This window comes from Culex quinquefasciatus, chromosome 1 (genome assembly GCF_015732765.1).
Source record: "Culex quinquefasciatus strain JHB chromosome 1, VPISU_Cqui_1.0_pri_paternal, whole genome shotgun sequence".
Lineage (NCBI taxonomy): Eukaryota > Metazoa > Arthropoda > Insecta > Diptera > Culicidae > Culex > Culex quinquefasciatus.
This window is the reverse complement of record NC_051861.1, coordinates 107365749-107383862: the sequence shown is the minus strand read 5'-3', so window position 1 is coordinate 107383862 and position 18114 is coordinate 107365749. Positions and strand designations below refer to the sequence as shown.

General features: G+C 31.4%; 1 protein-coding gene across 2 annotated transcripts in view; it reads left to right on the top strand.

The window, feature by feature from the left end:
- The window catches only part of LOC119771200, an 84000-nt gene that overhangs the window by 29914 nt on the left and 35972 nt on the right, over positions 1 to 18114 (top strand). Inside the window, exons 1-4 of one of the 2 annotated variants that reach the window (XM_038266872.1) lie at positions 1464 to 1480; positions 1757 to 1951; positions 6404 to 6501; positions 13183 to 13554. In XM_038266872.1, coding sequence (XP_038122800.1) covers positions 1760 to 1951; positions 6404 to 6501; positions 13183 to 13554 — 662 coding nt within the window. In that variant the 5' untranslated portion in view covers positions 1464 to 1480; positions 1757 to 1759. Of the gene's footprint in view, positions 1 to 1463; positions 1481 to 1756; positions 1952 to 6403; positions 6502 to 13182; positions 13555 to 18114 lie in introns of those variants that run through there. The other variant, XM_038266871.1, reaches the window with a different exon arrangement.

The window sequence follows — 18114 nt, the reverse complement described above, 5'->3', positions numbered from 1 at the left end:
TTTATAATTTGCTATGCAGGAGTTCCATATGAAAGCTAGGCCGTTGCAAATATATTCCCCCCCCCCCCGGGTTCGAATAATCAGGGGGCAAAAAAAATGTATTCAAAAACTTAAAAATTTCAATGAAATTAGACGTTCAATCAACTGGAAACAATTTGAAAGGCGTTTTCCAGCAATGATTATCACTTTGAGCATGGTAGAAATAGTTAAAAAATAACTTGAATTTTGTAAAATGTAAATGTACAGTACCCCAAAAAAGTGTATTTTTTTGGGAAAAAATATTTTTTTGCTTAAAAATTGTGTTTCCTGTCATGTCCTGAGGAGAACAGAAATTGGTTTTAATTCCCTCTAATCAATTTCTAAGCAACCCGGGCTAGACAATTATCACACATACATGACGAGATCCAGTCTGCAACCCGCTAAGATCACCATCTCCATGCGAACGTGAATTGAAGTTTGAAATGTTCAATGCAAAATATCGTAATTTATTTAAAATACTCAAATTCATATGATTTACAACATGGGTATTAAACGACGCGGATTTCTGAACTGATTTTCACTAGATTATAATTTTCTGTGTAAAACACTTAATTTTCACAAAATAGCGTAGTTGTTTGGAAATACTCAAATTTGAATTATTTGCAATATAAGACTCGAAATTTTATTTAGAATCACTACATTAGAATTATTATGGTATTTTGTAAAAAAAAATCATCAATTAAAGGGTTTCATTTGAAATTATCAAAAAAAGGTGCAGCTTTGAAAGTCTGAGAAAATTATAATGTAGGTACTTAAAAAAATGGCAAAGTCCAGACTCGAAGAATTCTTAGGAATTTCGGACAAAAAAAATGTTTTCTTTTTTAAATTTCTGTCTCTTAGCAGAACATCATATTCAAGTTCTGCACCCCCATTTTAGTCAAATATACGAGATTGAAAGCGTGTTACATTACGCAATGCATTTAAACAATATTTCATAACATCTATTTGGACTTAGGATTTCCAAATCACTTTAGGGAGATGTAAACTAAACATTTTTAAGTAACTATTTGTTCTTCTGCATTAGCTTGTTCTTTTTTATACATTAACAATACTATATTTACAATCAAGGTTGAATACATACATTTTAAAACATCATAATTTATTTTTGTTAAAAAATCCAAAATATATTGAAGTCTTCTGATATTCCGCAAGTTACTTTTTTTTAAAGTAAGTTCGTCAGCACCAGTCTGAACATGGAGCCTGCACTTCCCGTTACAGTTGATTTGAAATTCCAAAAAGATTGTTACAGAAAAATCAGGTATCGGATCTAAACTATTTATTAACCTAAATTATCAATATATCGTGTTTTACAGTGTTAAATTCTATTGTCAAAATGACTGATTCAATTAAAACTAAACTCAAAAGGCTTGACGTAAAAAAAATTTGCTTCTCCTCATTCAAACGGAAGAGATGAGCACAAAAAAGCACAGTTCCGGTGACGGTAGCTAATGATGATTTCATACCTTAATGTTTTTATTCATGGTTGTTTTTTTTCTCTTCTCTTCTTCTTTGTATGTAATCTGCCACGGTTCTTCTTCGCAAATTAACCAACCATATATGCGATGCCATCATCATCATCGCCGTCGTCGTCTTCTTCTTCTTCATCTACGTCACCGAAACCGACACCCGATTATCGTCACGATCTGGCATTGACATCTCTCCTCCTTCCCTGCATGGCCTCGGAACGCGTTCCGGTGGTTACGCTGCAACCCTGCAGAAGATGGGCGGCTGGCGGAAGATGTACTTCATCCTGCAGAACCAACTGCTGCTCTCCTACTCATCGAAAGACGACTACGAGAAGAAGCTCGCCCCCTTCAAGGACATCATCAACCTGGTCCCGGGGACGGTCATCATTCCGACCACCGGGCCCCGGTTCACCATCGAGACCAACTCCAAAGTGCTGTACACGTTTGTAAGTTGACTGTTTGAATCAATTTTTGCTTCTTGTTTATTTATTTGGGTGCGCCCTTTTCATATGTGAGCATTTCTCTGAAGAAAAATATTGTAAAAACTAAAAACTAAAAACTAAAAACTAAAAACTAAAAACTAAAAACTAAAAACTAAAAACTAAAAACTAAAAACTAAAAACTAAAAACTAAAAACTAAAAACTAAAAACTAAAAACTAAAAACTAAAACTAAAAACTAAAAACTAAAAACTAAAAACTAAAAACTAAAACTAAAAACTAAAAACTAAAAACTAAAACTAAAAACTAAAAACTAAAACTAAAAACTAAAAACTAAAAACTAAAAACTAAAAACTAAAAACTAAAACTAAACTAAAAACTAAAAACTAAAAACTAAAAACTAAAAACTAAAACTAAAAACTAAAAACTAAAAACTAAAAACTAAAAACTAAAAACTAAAAACTAAAACTAAAAACTAAAAACTAAAAACTAAAAACTAAAAACTAAAAACTAAAAACTAAAAACTAAAAACTAAAAACTAAAAACTAAAAACTAAAAACTAAAAACTAAAAACTAAAAACTAAAAACGAAAAACTAAAAACGACAAAAACGACAAAAGCGACAAAAATTACAAAAACGTCAAAAATGACAAAAATTACAAAAATTACAAAAATTACAAAAATTACAAAAATTACAAAAATTACAAAAATTACAAAAATTACAAAAATTACAAAAATTACAAAAATTACAAAATGACAAAATGACAAAATTACAAAATTACAAAATAACAAAATTTCAAAATTACAAAATTACAAAATTACAAAAATTACAAAATGACAAAAATTACAAAATTACAAAAATTACAAAATTTCAAAAATTACAAAAATTACAAAAATTACAAAATTACAAAAATACAAAATTACAAAATTACAAAAATTACAAGAATTACAAAATTACAAAATTACAAAATTACAAAAATTACAAAATTACAAAATTACAAAATTACAAAAATGACAAAAATTACAAAATTACAAAAATTACAAAATTACAAAATTACAAAATTACAAAATTGCAAAATTGCAAAATTACAAAAATTACAAAATTACAAAAATTACAAAATTACAAAATTACAAAAATTACAAAAATTACAAAAATTACAAAAATTACAAAAATTACAAAAATTACAAAAATTACAAAAATTACAAAATTGACAAAATTGACAAAATTGACAAAATTGACAAAATTGACAAAAATGACAAAAATGACAAAAATGACAAAATTGACAAAATGACAAAAATGACAAAATGACAAAATGACAAAAATGACAAAATGACAAAATGACAAAAATGACAAAATGACAAAAATGACAAAATGACAAAATGACAAAATGACAAAATGACAAAAATGACAAAAATGACAAAACAAAAATGAAAAATGGCAAAAATGACAAAAATGACAAAAATGACAAAATGACAAAAATGAAAAATGACAAAAATGACAAAAATGACAAAATGACAAAAATGACAAAATGACAAAATGACAAAATGATGACAAAATGACAAAATGACAAAAATGACAAAAATGACAAAAATGACAAAATGACAAAAATGACAAAATGACAAAAATGACAAAATGACAAAAATGAAAAATGACAAAAATGACAAAAATTACCAAAATTACCAAAATTACCAAAATTACCAAAATTACCAAAATCACAAACCGACAAAAACGGCTCATCTACTCAATACCAAACAACGAAAAAAAACGTTAAAAACGATAAAAACGACAAATACGACAAAAACGACAAAAACGACAAAAACGACAAAAAACGGCAAAAACGACAAAAACGACAAAAATGACAAAAATGACGAAAATTATCAAAATTACAAACCGACAAAAACGGCTCAATACCAAACAACGAAGAAAAACTTTAAAAACGATAAAAACGATAAAAGCGACAAAAACGACAAAAACGACAAAAATGACAAAAATTACCAAAATTACCAAAATTACCAAAATTACCAAAATTACCAAAATCACAAACCGACAAAACCGGCTCGTCTACTCAATACCAAACAACGAAAAAAAACGTTAAAAACGATAAAAACGACAAATACGACAAAAACGACAAAAATGACAAAAATGACAAAAATGACAAAAATGACAAAAATGACAAAAATGACAAAAATGACAAAAATGACAAAAATGACAAAAATTACCAAAATTACCAAAATTACCAAAATTACCAAAATCACAAACCGACAAAAACGGGTCATCTACTCAATACCAAACAACGAAAAAAAACGTTAAAAACGATAAAAACGACAAATACGACAAAAACGACAAAAATGACAAAAATGACAAAAATGACGAAAATTACCAAAATTACAAACCGACAAAAACGGCTCATCTACTCAATACCAAACAACGAAAAAAAAAAACGTTAAAAACGATAAAAGCGACAAAAACGACGAAAACGACAAAAACGACAAAAACGAAAAAAACTACAAAAACGACGAAAACGACAAAAACGACAAAAACGGCAAAACCGACAAAAACTACAAAAACGACAAAAACGACAAGAACGACAAAAACGACAAAAATGACAAAAACGACAAAAATGACAAAAATGACAAAAATGACAAAAATGGCAAAAATGACGAAAATTACCAAAATTACAAACCGACAAAAACGGCTCATCTACTCAATACCAAACAACGAAAAAAACGTTAAAAACGATAAAAACGACAAATACGACAAAAACGACAAAAACGACAAAAACGACAAAAAACGGCAAAAACGACAAAAACGACAAAAACGACAAAAATGACAAAAATGACGAAAATGACGAAAATTATCAAAATTACAAACCGACAAAAACGGCTCAATACCAAACAACGAAGAAAAACTTTAAAAACGATAAAAACGATAAAAGCGACAAAAACGACAAAAACGACAAAAACGACAAAAACGACAAAAATTACCAAAATTACCAAAATTACCAAAATTACCAAAATCACAAACCGACAAAAACGGCTCATCTACTCAATACCAAACAACGAAAAAAAACGTTAAAAACGATAAAAACGACAAATACGACAAAAACGACAAAAATGACAAAAGTGACAAAAATGACAAAAATGACAAAAATGACAAAAATTACCAAAATTACCAAAATTACCAAAATCACAAACCGACAAAAACGGCTCATCTACTCAATACCAAACAACGAAAAAAAACGTTAAAAACGATAAAAACGACAAACACGACAAAAACGACAAAAATGACAAAAATGACAAAAATGACAAAAATGACAAAAATGACAAAAATGACAAAAATGACAAAAATGACGAAAATTACCAAAATTACGAAAAAAAACTACAAAAACGACGAAAACGACAAAAACGACAAAAACGGCAAAACCGACAAAAACTACAAAAACGACAAAAACGACAAGAACGACAAAAACGACAAAAATGACAAAAACGACAAAAATGACGAAAATTACCAAAATTACAAACCGACAAAAACGGCTCATCTACTCAATACCAAACAACGAAAAAAAACGTTAAAAACGATAAAAACGACAAATACGACAAAAACGACAAAAATGACAAAAATGACAAAAATGACAAAAATGACAAAAATGACAAAAATGACAAAAATGACAAAAATGACAAAAATGACAAAAATTACCAAAATTACCAAAATTACCAAAATTACCAAAATCACAAACCGACAAAAACGGCTCATCTACTCAATACCAAACAACGAAAAAAAAACGTTAAAAACGATAAAAACGACAAATACGACAAAAACGACAAAAATGACAAAAGTGACAAAAATGACAAAAATGACAAAAATGACAAAAATTACCAAAATTACCAAAATTACCAAAATCACAAACCGACAAAAACGGCTCATCTACTCAATACCAAACAACGAAAAAAAACGTTAAAAACGATAAAAACGACAAACACGACAAAAACGACAAAAATGACAAAAATGACAAAAATGACAAAAATGACAAAAATGACAAAAATGACAAAAATGACAAAAATGACGAAAATTACCAAAATTACGAAAAAAAACTACAAAAACGACGAAAACGACAAAAACGACAAAAACGGCAAAACCGACAAAAACTACAAAAACGACAAAAACGACAAGAACGACAAAAACGACAAAAATGACAAAAACGACAAAAATGACGAAAATTACCAAAATTACAAACCGACAAAAACGGCTCATCTACTCAATACCAAACAAAGAAAAAAAAACGTTAAAAACGATAAAAACGATAAAAGCGACAAAAACGATAAAAACGTCAAAAATGACAAAAAAAAACAAAAATAAAAATCACACTCCAGAGAACTTCTCACATTAGTCACGAAACCCTAGTTTTGCAAAGTCAAATTTAACATGCATCGTGTCTCTTGAATTTTTCCTCTTCTTCCAGCGCTGCGATGATCATAAAAGTTGTTCCGAGTGGATAACTGCATTGCTCGACAGTCTCAAAGGTGACGGCGGCGGTGGCAGCGGCGATAAAAAGTACAGGTGTGTCTTCATCCTCTCCTTCTTCTTTATTTCAGCATGGGTGACTGTTTTGTGCTGACTGATTTCACTCACGATCGGTATGGATCGGGGTTGAGGTGTGCAGTTTTATGTTGGTGTTGTTTTTGCATCATAATTTTGATCGTTTTGTCAACATTTACCGTGGAAGTACTTTTATCTATTAAAAGGTTAAATTTGATGATCACAACTGTGGTGGATCGAGTAACTGCTCTTTTTGGAAGAGAATTGATCAAGTTTTTACTTTGAGCTATTTCCTACTTTGAAAGTAACACATTACACCACCCAACCAAAAACGATACAAAGTCTAAAAAATAGGACAAAACGTAACCAAAATCAATCGTGCTCACACGCGTACAGAAAGGTAGAAAAAAATCAATTTATTTCCATCCGTCAAAGGCACACGAAGACTTCAGGAAAGTTACGCAACCAAACCAAACCCAAAAAAAGCTAATCCACTCAATACCAAACAACACACACCCAAACTCACCGATTAATTCTTCACGTTTTGTTTTGTTTCTCAGCTTAATGATTGAAAATTATGAATTGACGCCTTCTAATCTACAGAAAAGAAAAAAAACGCCAAAAAAGTAAAGGTGCGTGCAAAAGTGTAGTTTTCATCTTCTTCACTTCTTCCATTTTTCATTGTTGTGTGGATTTTGCCGGCCGGTTTCGTTGTCGATTGCATGTCTGACCTGCCAGCATCCATCTGGCTCCACGCGGCTCTTGTTTGGAGAGCACGCGATCCCGAACTTGTGCTGCTGGGGAAGGTCATTGGAGCAATTAGGCAACAGCTGAAACAGATCAATTTGACATCTGCTCTGTTTGCTTCTAACGTTTTGCCTGGGGGGTTTGAGTGTAGAGAATAATTGTGAAATTTGTTGAAAAATTGTCGTTGGTCATTTTTAGCTAATTTTATAAGCTGCTGTTTACATTAAGCGATCCTATGTTCTAAATTAGTGAATTTTTGTAGTATTGTCCCGAAGTTTGGTTGAGTTTGGTTGCTGGAGTCACGAGTTATAATAATCAATGTTTACGGTAGACGAGCTCGTACTTGTGTCAAACGCGTTCTGACCTGAAATCCCTTTGGCCAATTGTCGCACTAACATCAATGTTCAGGGTGTGTCAAGATAGCACGACAAGATTTAACCTTATTTCTTATGAAAAGTGACAAAAATGCACGGATTTTTTTCGGTTTTTATTGAATATCTCAGGATTCAAATCGTGAGGCTTTGTGAGCTGCACAAAATGTTAGCACGATAGCTAGTTGAGGATATAAATCACAAGATAAAAAAAAGTTGGTAGCGATACCCATATCTTAGCTTAAATTTAACTAAGAGATCTTTTCATATAAAAAATACATCATTCAATCTCATTAAAACTTTTTACATTTTCAAGATGAATGAATTTCATTGCTTTAAACAAATTTTTTGAAATGTCATTAATAACAGAATGACTACTCAAATCCCATTTTCAATTTTTCGGATGATGTCAGCTATCCATTAAAATTATAATTTCATGAAAATTTTCACAAAAATACGTATTTTTCCTGTATTTCGAAAATGCATTTTTTTCTCTAAAGAAACCGAAAATATATTGTTATTGCAATAAAGGTATCAAACGATCGGGATTTTTTCATACATTTCGAATGTAATAACAACCTTTTTTAAAAAATACTCAAAATTTTCACAAAACTACGTATTTTCGAAAAAAAAATACTCAGAATTTCCGTTTTTACAAAGTGGGTACTAAACGATCGAGATTTTCATACATTTCAAATAACAATATTTTTTGAAAATACTCGAAATTTTCACAAAACTACGTATTTTCAAAAAAAAAAAAATACTCCAAATTTCCGTTTTTACAATGTGGGTATCAAGCAATCGGGATTTTTTCAAACATTTCAAAAGTTATGAAAAAAAATGAAAAAAATTTAAAAAATTTCACATAACTACGTATTTTTGAAAAAAAAATGATTTGATTATTTGATACCTATATTGTAAAAACTGAAATTTTGAAATGTTTTACAAAAATACGTAGTTTTGTGAAAATTTTGAGTATTTTCAAAAAATATTGTTATTACATTCGAAATGTATGAAAAAATCATGATCGTTTGATACCCACATTGTAAAAACTGAAATTTTGAGACATTTTTAAAAAAATACGTAGTTTAATGAAAATTTTGAGTATTTTCAAAACATATTTTTATTACATTCGAATTGTATGAAAAAATACTGATCGTTTGATACCCATATTGTAAAAACAGAAATTTGGAGATTTTTTTTTCGAAAAATCGTAGTTTTGTGAAAATTTTGAGTGTTTTCAAAATATGTTGTTATCACATTCTAAATGTATGAAAAAATCCTGATCGTTTGATACCCATATAGTAAACACTGAAATTGTGAGTATATTTTTTTCAAAAATACGTAGTTTTGTGAAAATTTTGAGTGTTTTGAAAAAAATATTTTACATTCGAAATGTATGAAAAAAATCCAATCATTTGATACCCATATTGCAATAACCATAATTTTGAGTATTTTTTCGAGAAACATTGTATTTTCAAAATACAGGAAAAATACGTAATCTTGTGAAAATTTTCATGAAATTATAATTTCAATGGATAGCTGACATCATCCCGATTCCAAAACACTATAATATTTTGATGTTTGCATGATTTTTCGTACGTTTAAAGCCAATGTCTCCCATATAGCCAAAATCCCATAAGCTCTGTGATTAAGTTAAGCACTGGGCCGTGCTTAACCGAGGCAGCTGAACGGTGCAAAACCGAGGCGTGCAAAACCGAGGCATGACTGTATTTCGAAAAGTGATCAATAGTCAAACTTTCATGTTAATTAGCTTGTAACCAGTAATTAAGGGGATAAATGAAAAATTATATCGATAGCACCTGTAATTCTGGACATACTAAAAATTCTGTAACAAATATCTTGGTGCAAAAGCTCTGGTTGATATGCACCGTTAATTTGAAAATTGTACAAAATATTACCAAATTATATAAGATTTAAAGAATAATGTTCAAATAAGTATGCTCGGAATTCTCTACTTACAGGGTTACCACTCAAATTCCATTTTCAAATTCCCGACTTTTTCCCGACTTTTTCCAGACTTTTCCAGAATGCTCAAATAATAGGCATTTCTTATTTAAAGAATGATTTCAAACAAAAAACTTTCTATAAGAAAAGTAAAAAAAAATCTCAATGAATTAAAAAAATTCAAATATAGGCATTTTTTAAAAATACAGAAACATAACAAAATAAAAAAAAAAAAATAAAAAAACTTCAAAAATGAAATTTCATTATTATGATTCAGAGTAGAAACACAAACAATTAGTCTTTGAAAAAATAACCGAAAGTTCAACAATACTTATAACTTCCATGGTATTTTTTAAATTGGCAAACGTATAGTTTTTGATATTTTTTTTAACTTCATCATCATTTTAAATCAAAGAATGATTAAAACGTAACTGCTATTATTTTTCATTCAAAGTATTTAGAAAAATGTCAAGGAATTCATAAAAGAAAATGTTTTTGCCAAGTTCCCTTTTTAATTATGTAATTTTTGATATTTATTTTTTTTTGCAATTTGTATATTTTCTTCAAAACGTAAAAATCTTTTTCAATTTTGGATTTTATTCGATATTTAAGTTTTCCGCAAACTGAAAATCAAGCTTTATCGATGGTAGATAATTTACCCATACTCACCCAAAAAAGTTCAAGGGCAATATTTGGAAAAACAAAAAAACACATTTTAAATTACCTAATGAATTTAGTTAAACAATTACAAATATTTACCCAAAAAAAACTATTGCCAAACTCAAGTTCGAATCCTGTTTCAAATATTCAATTATGTGACAAAATGGAATAGAATCATGGAACAAAAATTAAAAGCGATCATTTGATTCATAAAAAAATATTATGAAAATCTGTGTCAAAGACTCCAATATTCATAAAGATTTCAAAGGTTAAGACAGCTTTTCCATACTCAAATATATTGAAATAGTGAAAATAACCTTAAATTTAAAGTAAGTTGAGCAATTCTCTACGAAATCGGTCTTTTTTCTTCAATTTTAATTTTTGTATTTTTTAATCCGGCTGAAACTTTTTTGGTGCCTTCGGTATGCCCAAAGAAGCCATTTTGCATCATTAGTTTGTCCATATAATTTTCCATGCAAATTGGCAGCTGTCCATACAAAAATGATGTATGAAAATTCAAAATCTGTATCTTTTGAAGGAATTTTTGATCGAAGTCTTCGGCAAAGTTGTAGGTATGGATACGGACTACACTGGAAAAATAATACACGGTAAAAAATTTGGTGATTTTATTTAACTTTTTATCACTAAAACTTGATTTACAAAAACACTATTTATAATTTTTTTATTTTTGATATGTTTTAGAAGACATAAAATGCCAACTTTTCAGAAATTTCAGGTTGTGCAAAAATCACTGACCGAGTTATGAATTTTAATCAATACTGATTTTTCAAAAATCGAAATTTTGGTCGTAAAATTTTCAACTTCATTTTTCGATGTAAAATCAAATTTGCAATCAAAAAGTACTTTACTAAAATTTTGATAAAGTGCACCGTTTTCAAGTTATAGCCATATTTAAGTGACTTTTTGAAAATAGTCGCAGTTTTCATTTTTTAAATTAGTGCACATGTTTGCCCAGTTTTGAAAAAATATTTTGAAAAGCTGAGAAAATTCTCTATATTTTGCTTATTTGGACTTTGTTGATACGACCTTTAGTTGCTGAGATATTGCAATGCAAAGGTTTAAAAACAGGAAAATTGATGTTTTCTAAGTTTCACCCAAACAACCCACCATTTTCTATCGTCAATATCTCAGCAACTAATGGTCCGATTTTCAATGTTAATATATGAAACAATTGTGAAATTTTCCGATCTTTTCGAAAAAAATATTTTTGGAATTTTCAAATCAAGACAAACATTTTAAAAGGGCCTAATATTGAATGTTTGGCGGACCATTAGTTGCTGAGATATTGACGATAGAAAATGGTGGGTTGTTTGGGTGAAACTTAGAAAACATCAATTTTCCTGTTTTTAAACCTTTGCATTGCAATATCTCAGCAACTAAAGGTCGTATCAACAAAGTCCAAATAAGCAAAATATAGAGAATTTTCTCAGCTTTTCAAAAATATTTTTTCAAAACTGGGCAAACATGTGCACTAATTTAAAAATGAAAACTGCGACTATTTTCAAAAAAGTCACTTAAATATGGCTATAACTTGAAAACGGTGCACTTTATCAAAATTTCAGTAAAGTACTTTTTGATTGCAAATTTGATTTTACATCGAAAAATGAAGTTGAAAATTTTACGACCAAAATTTCGATTTTTGAAAAATCAGTATTGATTAAAAAATTCATAACTCGGTCAGTGATTTTTTGCACAACCTGGAAATTTCTGAAAAGTTGGCATTTTATGCCTTCTAAAACATATCAAAAAATAAAAAAAATTAAAAATAGTTTTTTTTTTTTGTAAATCAAGTTTTAGTGATAAAAAGTTAAATAAAAAAATCACCAAATTTATTTTACCGTGTATTATTTTTTTCCAGTGTAGTCCGTATCCATACCTACAACTTTGCCGAAGACACCAAATCGATCAAAAAATTCCTTCAAAAGATACAGATTTTTGAATTTTCATACATCATTTTTGTATGGACAGCTGCCGAATTTGTATGGAAAATTATATGGACAAACTAATGATGCAAAATGGCTTCTTTGGGCATACCGAAGGCACCAAAAAAGTTTCAGTCGGATTAAAAAATACAAAAAAAATCGAATGACCGAAATCCTAGAGAACTGCTCAGTTACTAAAGCAGAAATGAGTGAATTCAATTTGAAAATTGTACAAAATATTACAAAATTTATTCAAGAGTTTAAAAAGCTCAGAATTCCCGACTTTTCCCGACTTTTTGACATAAAATCATAAATTCCCGACTTTTTCCCGATTTCCCGACTTGAGTGGCCACCCTGCTACTTGAGTGGCCAGCAGCGTGGTTCACGGATATATGATAAAGACAAAAGTGTTCATTTTCGTTTTAAATTTTAAAGTTTTATGACCCCAGAAGCTAGCCTGAAAATTTGAGCTTATTTGGTTAAGGTCTGAGTGCCTTTTTTTAAACCACCTTGAGTCGGGGCAAGCAAAGCAAAAGCAAAAAAAATGTTTATAAATCCTTTTGTAAAAAAAAATCATTCAATTCTGGAGTTTTTTTTTAAAGGTCCAATAAACCAAATTTTCAGTTTTTGCTTTTTGGGTGTTTTTTAATACCCCTGACCCAAGGCGGTTTCAAAAACACCTAAAAAGCAGAAACTGGAAATTTGGTTTATTGGACCTTTTTAAAAAAAACTCCAGAATTGTTTTAGGGGCGCGCATAAATTTTGCGTGGCGGTGCAATGTAATGTCTCAACTTGAAACAATTTTAAGAGCCGTGGCATATGCTTGAAAAGCAATTTAGCAGATGCTCAATTTCATCTGGACAATTAATTACGCAGCGTGTTGTCTTTTGCCAATTGCATCGTTTGCATTCTCTAGCTGTCACCACACACCCGGGAAGAACCAATTACGATAATGTTTCAATGTTTTAACCAATTGTCTCATCTGCTTTCTCCCTCTCTCCTTCCTCCCGAAGCCACCTCTCCAAGGGCCTTTACGGGGGCAACCTGCACCACCAGCTGAGCCACCGATCGCTCTCCTCGCTGTCGTCTTCGTCCTCGTCCGCTTCCTCGACCGCTTCCTGTTACGCCACGGACGATCCCTCCAAGATGGCCATCACGTCGATCCGGCGCCTGCAGCAGCAGCAGCATCAGAACCTGCACTCCCGGCCCCTCGTCGACAACCGCCAGCTGGCCTCGCTTTCCGCACCGAACCTGTTCTACGGCTTTGCCAGCAACGGCAACAACGTCAAAATTGGCAAACTGGTCCAGCTGCCCGTCGGAGTAGGAGCGGGAGGAGGTGATAAGAAGTTCAAGATACTGACCATCAACGAGGTCGAGGACGACGGGTGAGTAGAACCCTAATAAGTGGTCTTAATTTGTGTCGGCTATTATCGTCATGTGTTCTTATCAGCACCTGACATTCTTCACCATCTTGAGTCGAGAGAAAGTTCGCAAGAGTTGACGGGCGAATTTCACTTTTTACGTAATGTTTCTGGGGAATGCTGGCGCGGGTCGTAAAATGAAGAGTGCATCGTGTTTATGGTTAATTTGCAAGTTGTACATCGATGGGCGACCGCGGGTGACTTTCGATTGTCGCGCACATTGGGTCGTAAGCTGCGAAATTTTGTTGGAGAAATTTGCTTCATAAAAACATCTGTTTGCAATTCCATTATGAAACAACTAACTTTTTCTGTAATTCTCCAACGGCCCTGATTTTCATCGATCAAAATAACAGTACTGAAATAGTAGTTTATGCAACAAGAGGATTTTTTCAGCACGAGTCGTACATTTATCCAACGAAGTTCACCGAGTGGGATAAATACGACTGATGAAAAAATCAACGTTTGCAACGAGGTCCATACAACTTTTTTTTTTTTGCAATTCTGAAAAACACCCTTTGAACAGAATTAGTCAATTAATCGTGTAATCCAAAAAATGTTGAAAAGTACAACTTTTCCAAACAAGTGCTGAGAAGTTCAATTTTTCAGCATCCATTCCAGTGCTGAAAGGAAACCTCTCAGCATTTGTATTGAAAAGGGTTATTATTTCATTTTGTTATTTTTGATACAGAAAAGTAGGCTGTTTCGTCGTTCAAGAATAACAGGAAAAGTAAGTAGTTTTCCGACGCAAAATAGTAGTTTATGCAACAAGTTGCAAAAAGAGGTTTTTTTCAGCACGAGTCGTACATTTATCCAACGAGGTTCACCGAGTTGGATAAATACGAAGAGTGCTGAAAAAATTAAGTTTTGCAACGAGTTCCATACAACATTTTTTGCAATTCCAAAAAAACACACACTGAGTGAAATTTTATGTCAAATTTGCATATATTTTGTCAATAAATCGTTTAAATCAAAAAAATGTTGAAAAGTGTTACTTTTCAAAACAAGTGCTGAAAAGTTCAACTTTTCAGCACCCATTTGAGTGCTGAAAAGTAGAGCTTTTCAGCATTTATTTTGAAAAGTGTTGCTGATCGATTCTGTTATTTTTGCTACAGAAAAGTAGGATATTTCGTCGTTCAAGAATGACAGGAAAAGTAAGTAGTTTCACAACGGAATTGCAAAAAAGTATTTTTCAGCATCCATTTGAGTTAAGGGACCTTTCCAACATAGTTTCCATGAAGTTGATCAAACTAGTCACTTAACAAAACAAACATGTTTTAAAATAGTGTTAGTATGTTGAAATGAGATACTGTTTTTACAAACAAACATCAAAACAACTGAAAATCGTACATCTTATCAGACAAATTGTAATGTACGATTGCAAATTCGATTTTGCTTTGAAAATTAGTTAATTTTTTTGCCCAGATTTTCGATCAAAATAACAATATCTTCAAATATTCATATCTCATAAACCAGATTTTGCAACATGACGCACTAAGGCTCAAAATAAGGTATCTTTTTTGCCTTCCTCACTTTACTGAGGAAAGGCTATAAAATCACTCGAAAAACGAACTTTTTAGTTAGACCTCCTAGACCTACCTTCATTTGTACATATCGACTCAGAATCACCAGCTGAGCAAATGTCTGTGTGTTTGGCTGTATGTAGACATGAGTACCAAATCAATGTCACTGGAATATCTTGTCACAGGCTCAACCAATTTTGGCCGGAATGGTTTTAATCGATCCGTCTTAACGTCCCCTAAGTTGCTATTTTAATTCATGCAGTTTTATCATGTATTTAAAAAGTTATGTTAAAAAAGCTGTTTCATATTAAATTAAAATTATGGTAAAAAGGGTGGTTTTTTCATGAAACCCTCACATGTTATATATTTTTAGAAAGCATATGAGAAGACCTTTCTTGTGGATTGAGAATTTTCAAGGTCTGACTTACCTATCTAAAATTACAAGCAGTTTAAAAATGGTCTGAATTTACATAACCTCAAATAGCCACGTCTGATCGCCAAGAAAAAAGCCTTGTAGAGGGATGCCATTTTCCTGAAAGGCGGTGTCTGTATAATCTTGACAAAAAGTCTGTAGGAAGTCTGTTTTTTTTACTCGTCACTTATTTTTATAAGGACCTCATAGGTGCTGCGATCGCGTTAAGGGAGATCCATAAATCATGTGGACACTTTAGGGGATTGTAATCACTCTATTAATGAGAGGAAGGCACCAACCACCTAAAGGTGGATTAAGTAATGTTTTAGATATAAAAATCCATCCATGACCAAAGTTTTACTCTCAAAAAACGTATTGTGTAATTTTTGATTTTTTAAATTCTTTTTAACTGTCCCTGATCGCATAAATGTCCCATCGTTTTTGAGTTATTGATGCAATTTTGTTCAAAATCGCGGGATCTTTCAGAAAAGCCTGCAATATCCAGTATTTTGTTCAAGAAATCAGGAGGAAATCCAGTTTTTTTTTCGTGAAAACTTAACACGTAGGTTTATGTGTGGGACAAACTTGCCTTGCGTTTTTCTCAGTTTGCTGTTTTTACATGTGGGACGTTTATGCGAACATGGGAAATTTAGGTGACTAAAAGTGATATCTTTTCAGCCATAGTGCGTGATGTTTCAAAATCTGGCTTAGGTGATATAAATTTTTGAAATAATAATGTTTTTTGGATAGTATCGAAAATCTGGATCTAAAAGTACATTACAATGTTTGTTTGATGAAATGTACTGATTTCAAGTAATAGCGTTTTATATAAACATTTTTTGGATTTTTAAAAGGTTTTTTGAGTTTAAAAAACAAATATTTAAAAAAACCACCTATGAAAAAAATAATACAAGAAAATGTCCCATTACTTTCTCTCTGGAACTTTGAAAATCGAGCAAAACGATTATAAAAAAAAACTTAATTCAAATAACAAGCCTTTATTTAAAAAAAAGTTAGGCAAAACGTATCACAAAATGCTTGATACAATATTATACATAGTTATGCTACTTCCGAAAATATTCTAAATTTAAATGATTTTATGAAATATCCTGAGGATAAATGTGATCCAAAAATTAAATTGTGCAAATAGTCCAAAAAATACTTTTTTGATTAAAATTAAGCGCAGTAGGCAAAAACTGGCGAAAAACAGATCATTTGATGCCGTCATTCTCCGCCTTTCAAAACCACAATTGTTAATGTCAAATATAACGAGGAATTGATTGGTGACACTCTTATCGACTTATTTAGCCTTTTTTTTGGGTGTTTTTCACAAAAATCTTCAAGTTTGTCCAAGTTTGCCGCACTTCTAAATTTTCTTATTATACGTAAAAAATCTCGAGAAATCGATTGGATACTCTTATTTGCCGCAAATGACGGCAAGGGCCCATTTTGCCCCATTTACCCCTATTTTGATTAATTTTCTTCAATATCTTAAAGTAAAAAAAGAAAATAAAGATATTGAAGAAAAACACTTAAAAAGGGGGTAATTGGGGCAAAATTGGCCTTGCCGTCATTTGCTGGGGCAACATGGGGCAACTGCCCCACCATCTTCAGAAATTTGTTCTAAATTTGAACAGGAGGTGTCCACAAATGACGTAATCTTCAAAACGTTCATATTATTGCTCCACCTTCCACAATGAGCTGGGCACGCTAGTGCATATATGTAATAAGGGAGCGTTATTTTATTACGTAACGCAGTAGGGGGGTGTCTAAAAAACCGATTGTTTGCATTACGTAATAAAAGAACGCTCCCTAAGATACTTTAGAAGTGCGGCAAACTTAGGCAGTTGAAGATATTTTGAAGGAGTGAGGGGGCTGTCCATGAAAAATAATGGGCAACGTTCATGACATTTTTAAATTTTTTTGGCGTTTTTTTTTTTGTATAATTTTGTTCTTCTACTTTGCAATTTTATCTGTGATCAAAAAAGAACGTCCAATTTTCCGGTGTAGGAAAAATCCCGGATCATGGGAATTATTTAACAAATTTTCCGGAAAACCTCTGAAATTCTCGGTAAAATTGTAAGTTAATGGAAATTGTTCTGATTCAGGATAGTTTACAAAATATAACAATCTGAAGAAAAAAATTGAATTCACTAAAAAAATATATATAATCAAAAAAACAATCTCACAAAGCATATTTTATGAAACTAAAAAAAAAAACAAATAAAACAGAACTGTTTCTATTTAAAACAATGATAATACTCAAAGCTTTTTTTTAAACAAGGACAAAAACAATCAGACAAACCATATCAGAAATTCTCAATGTTTTCGAAAAGTGCAAAAAATTACAAACAAAAAAAAAACGAAACGAAACGAAACGAAACTATTGGCACTACGCCCCCCGGGGCATGGCCTTCCTCTAACGTGGGATTTCTGCTCCAGCGCCTCTGACGAGACAGGAGAAACCGGGACCGACGTTTTACTTCACCATCCGATAGAAGCTCAGTGGATAAGGCGGGAATCGAACCCGCGTCTCATAGCATCATCGGGATCGGCAGCCGAAGCCGCTACCCCTGCGCCACGAGACCCACT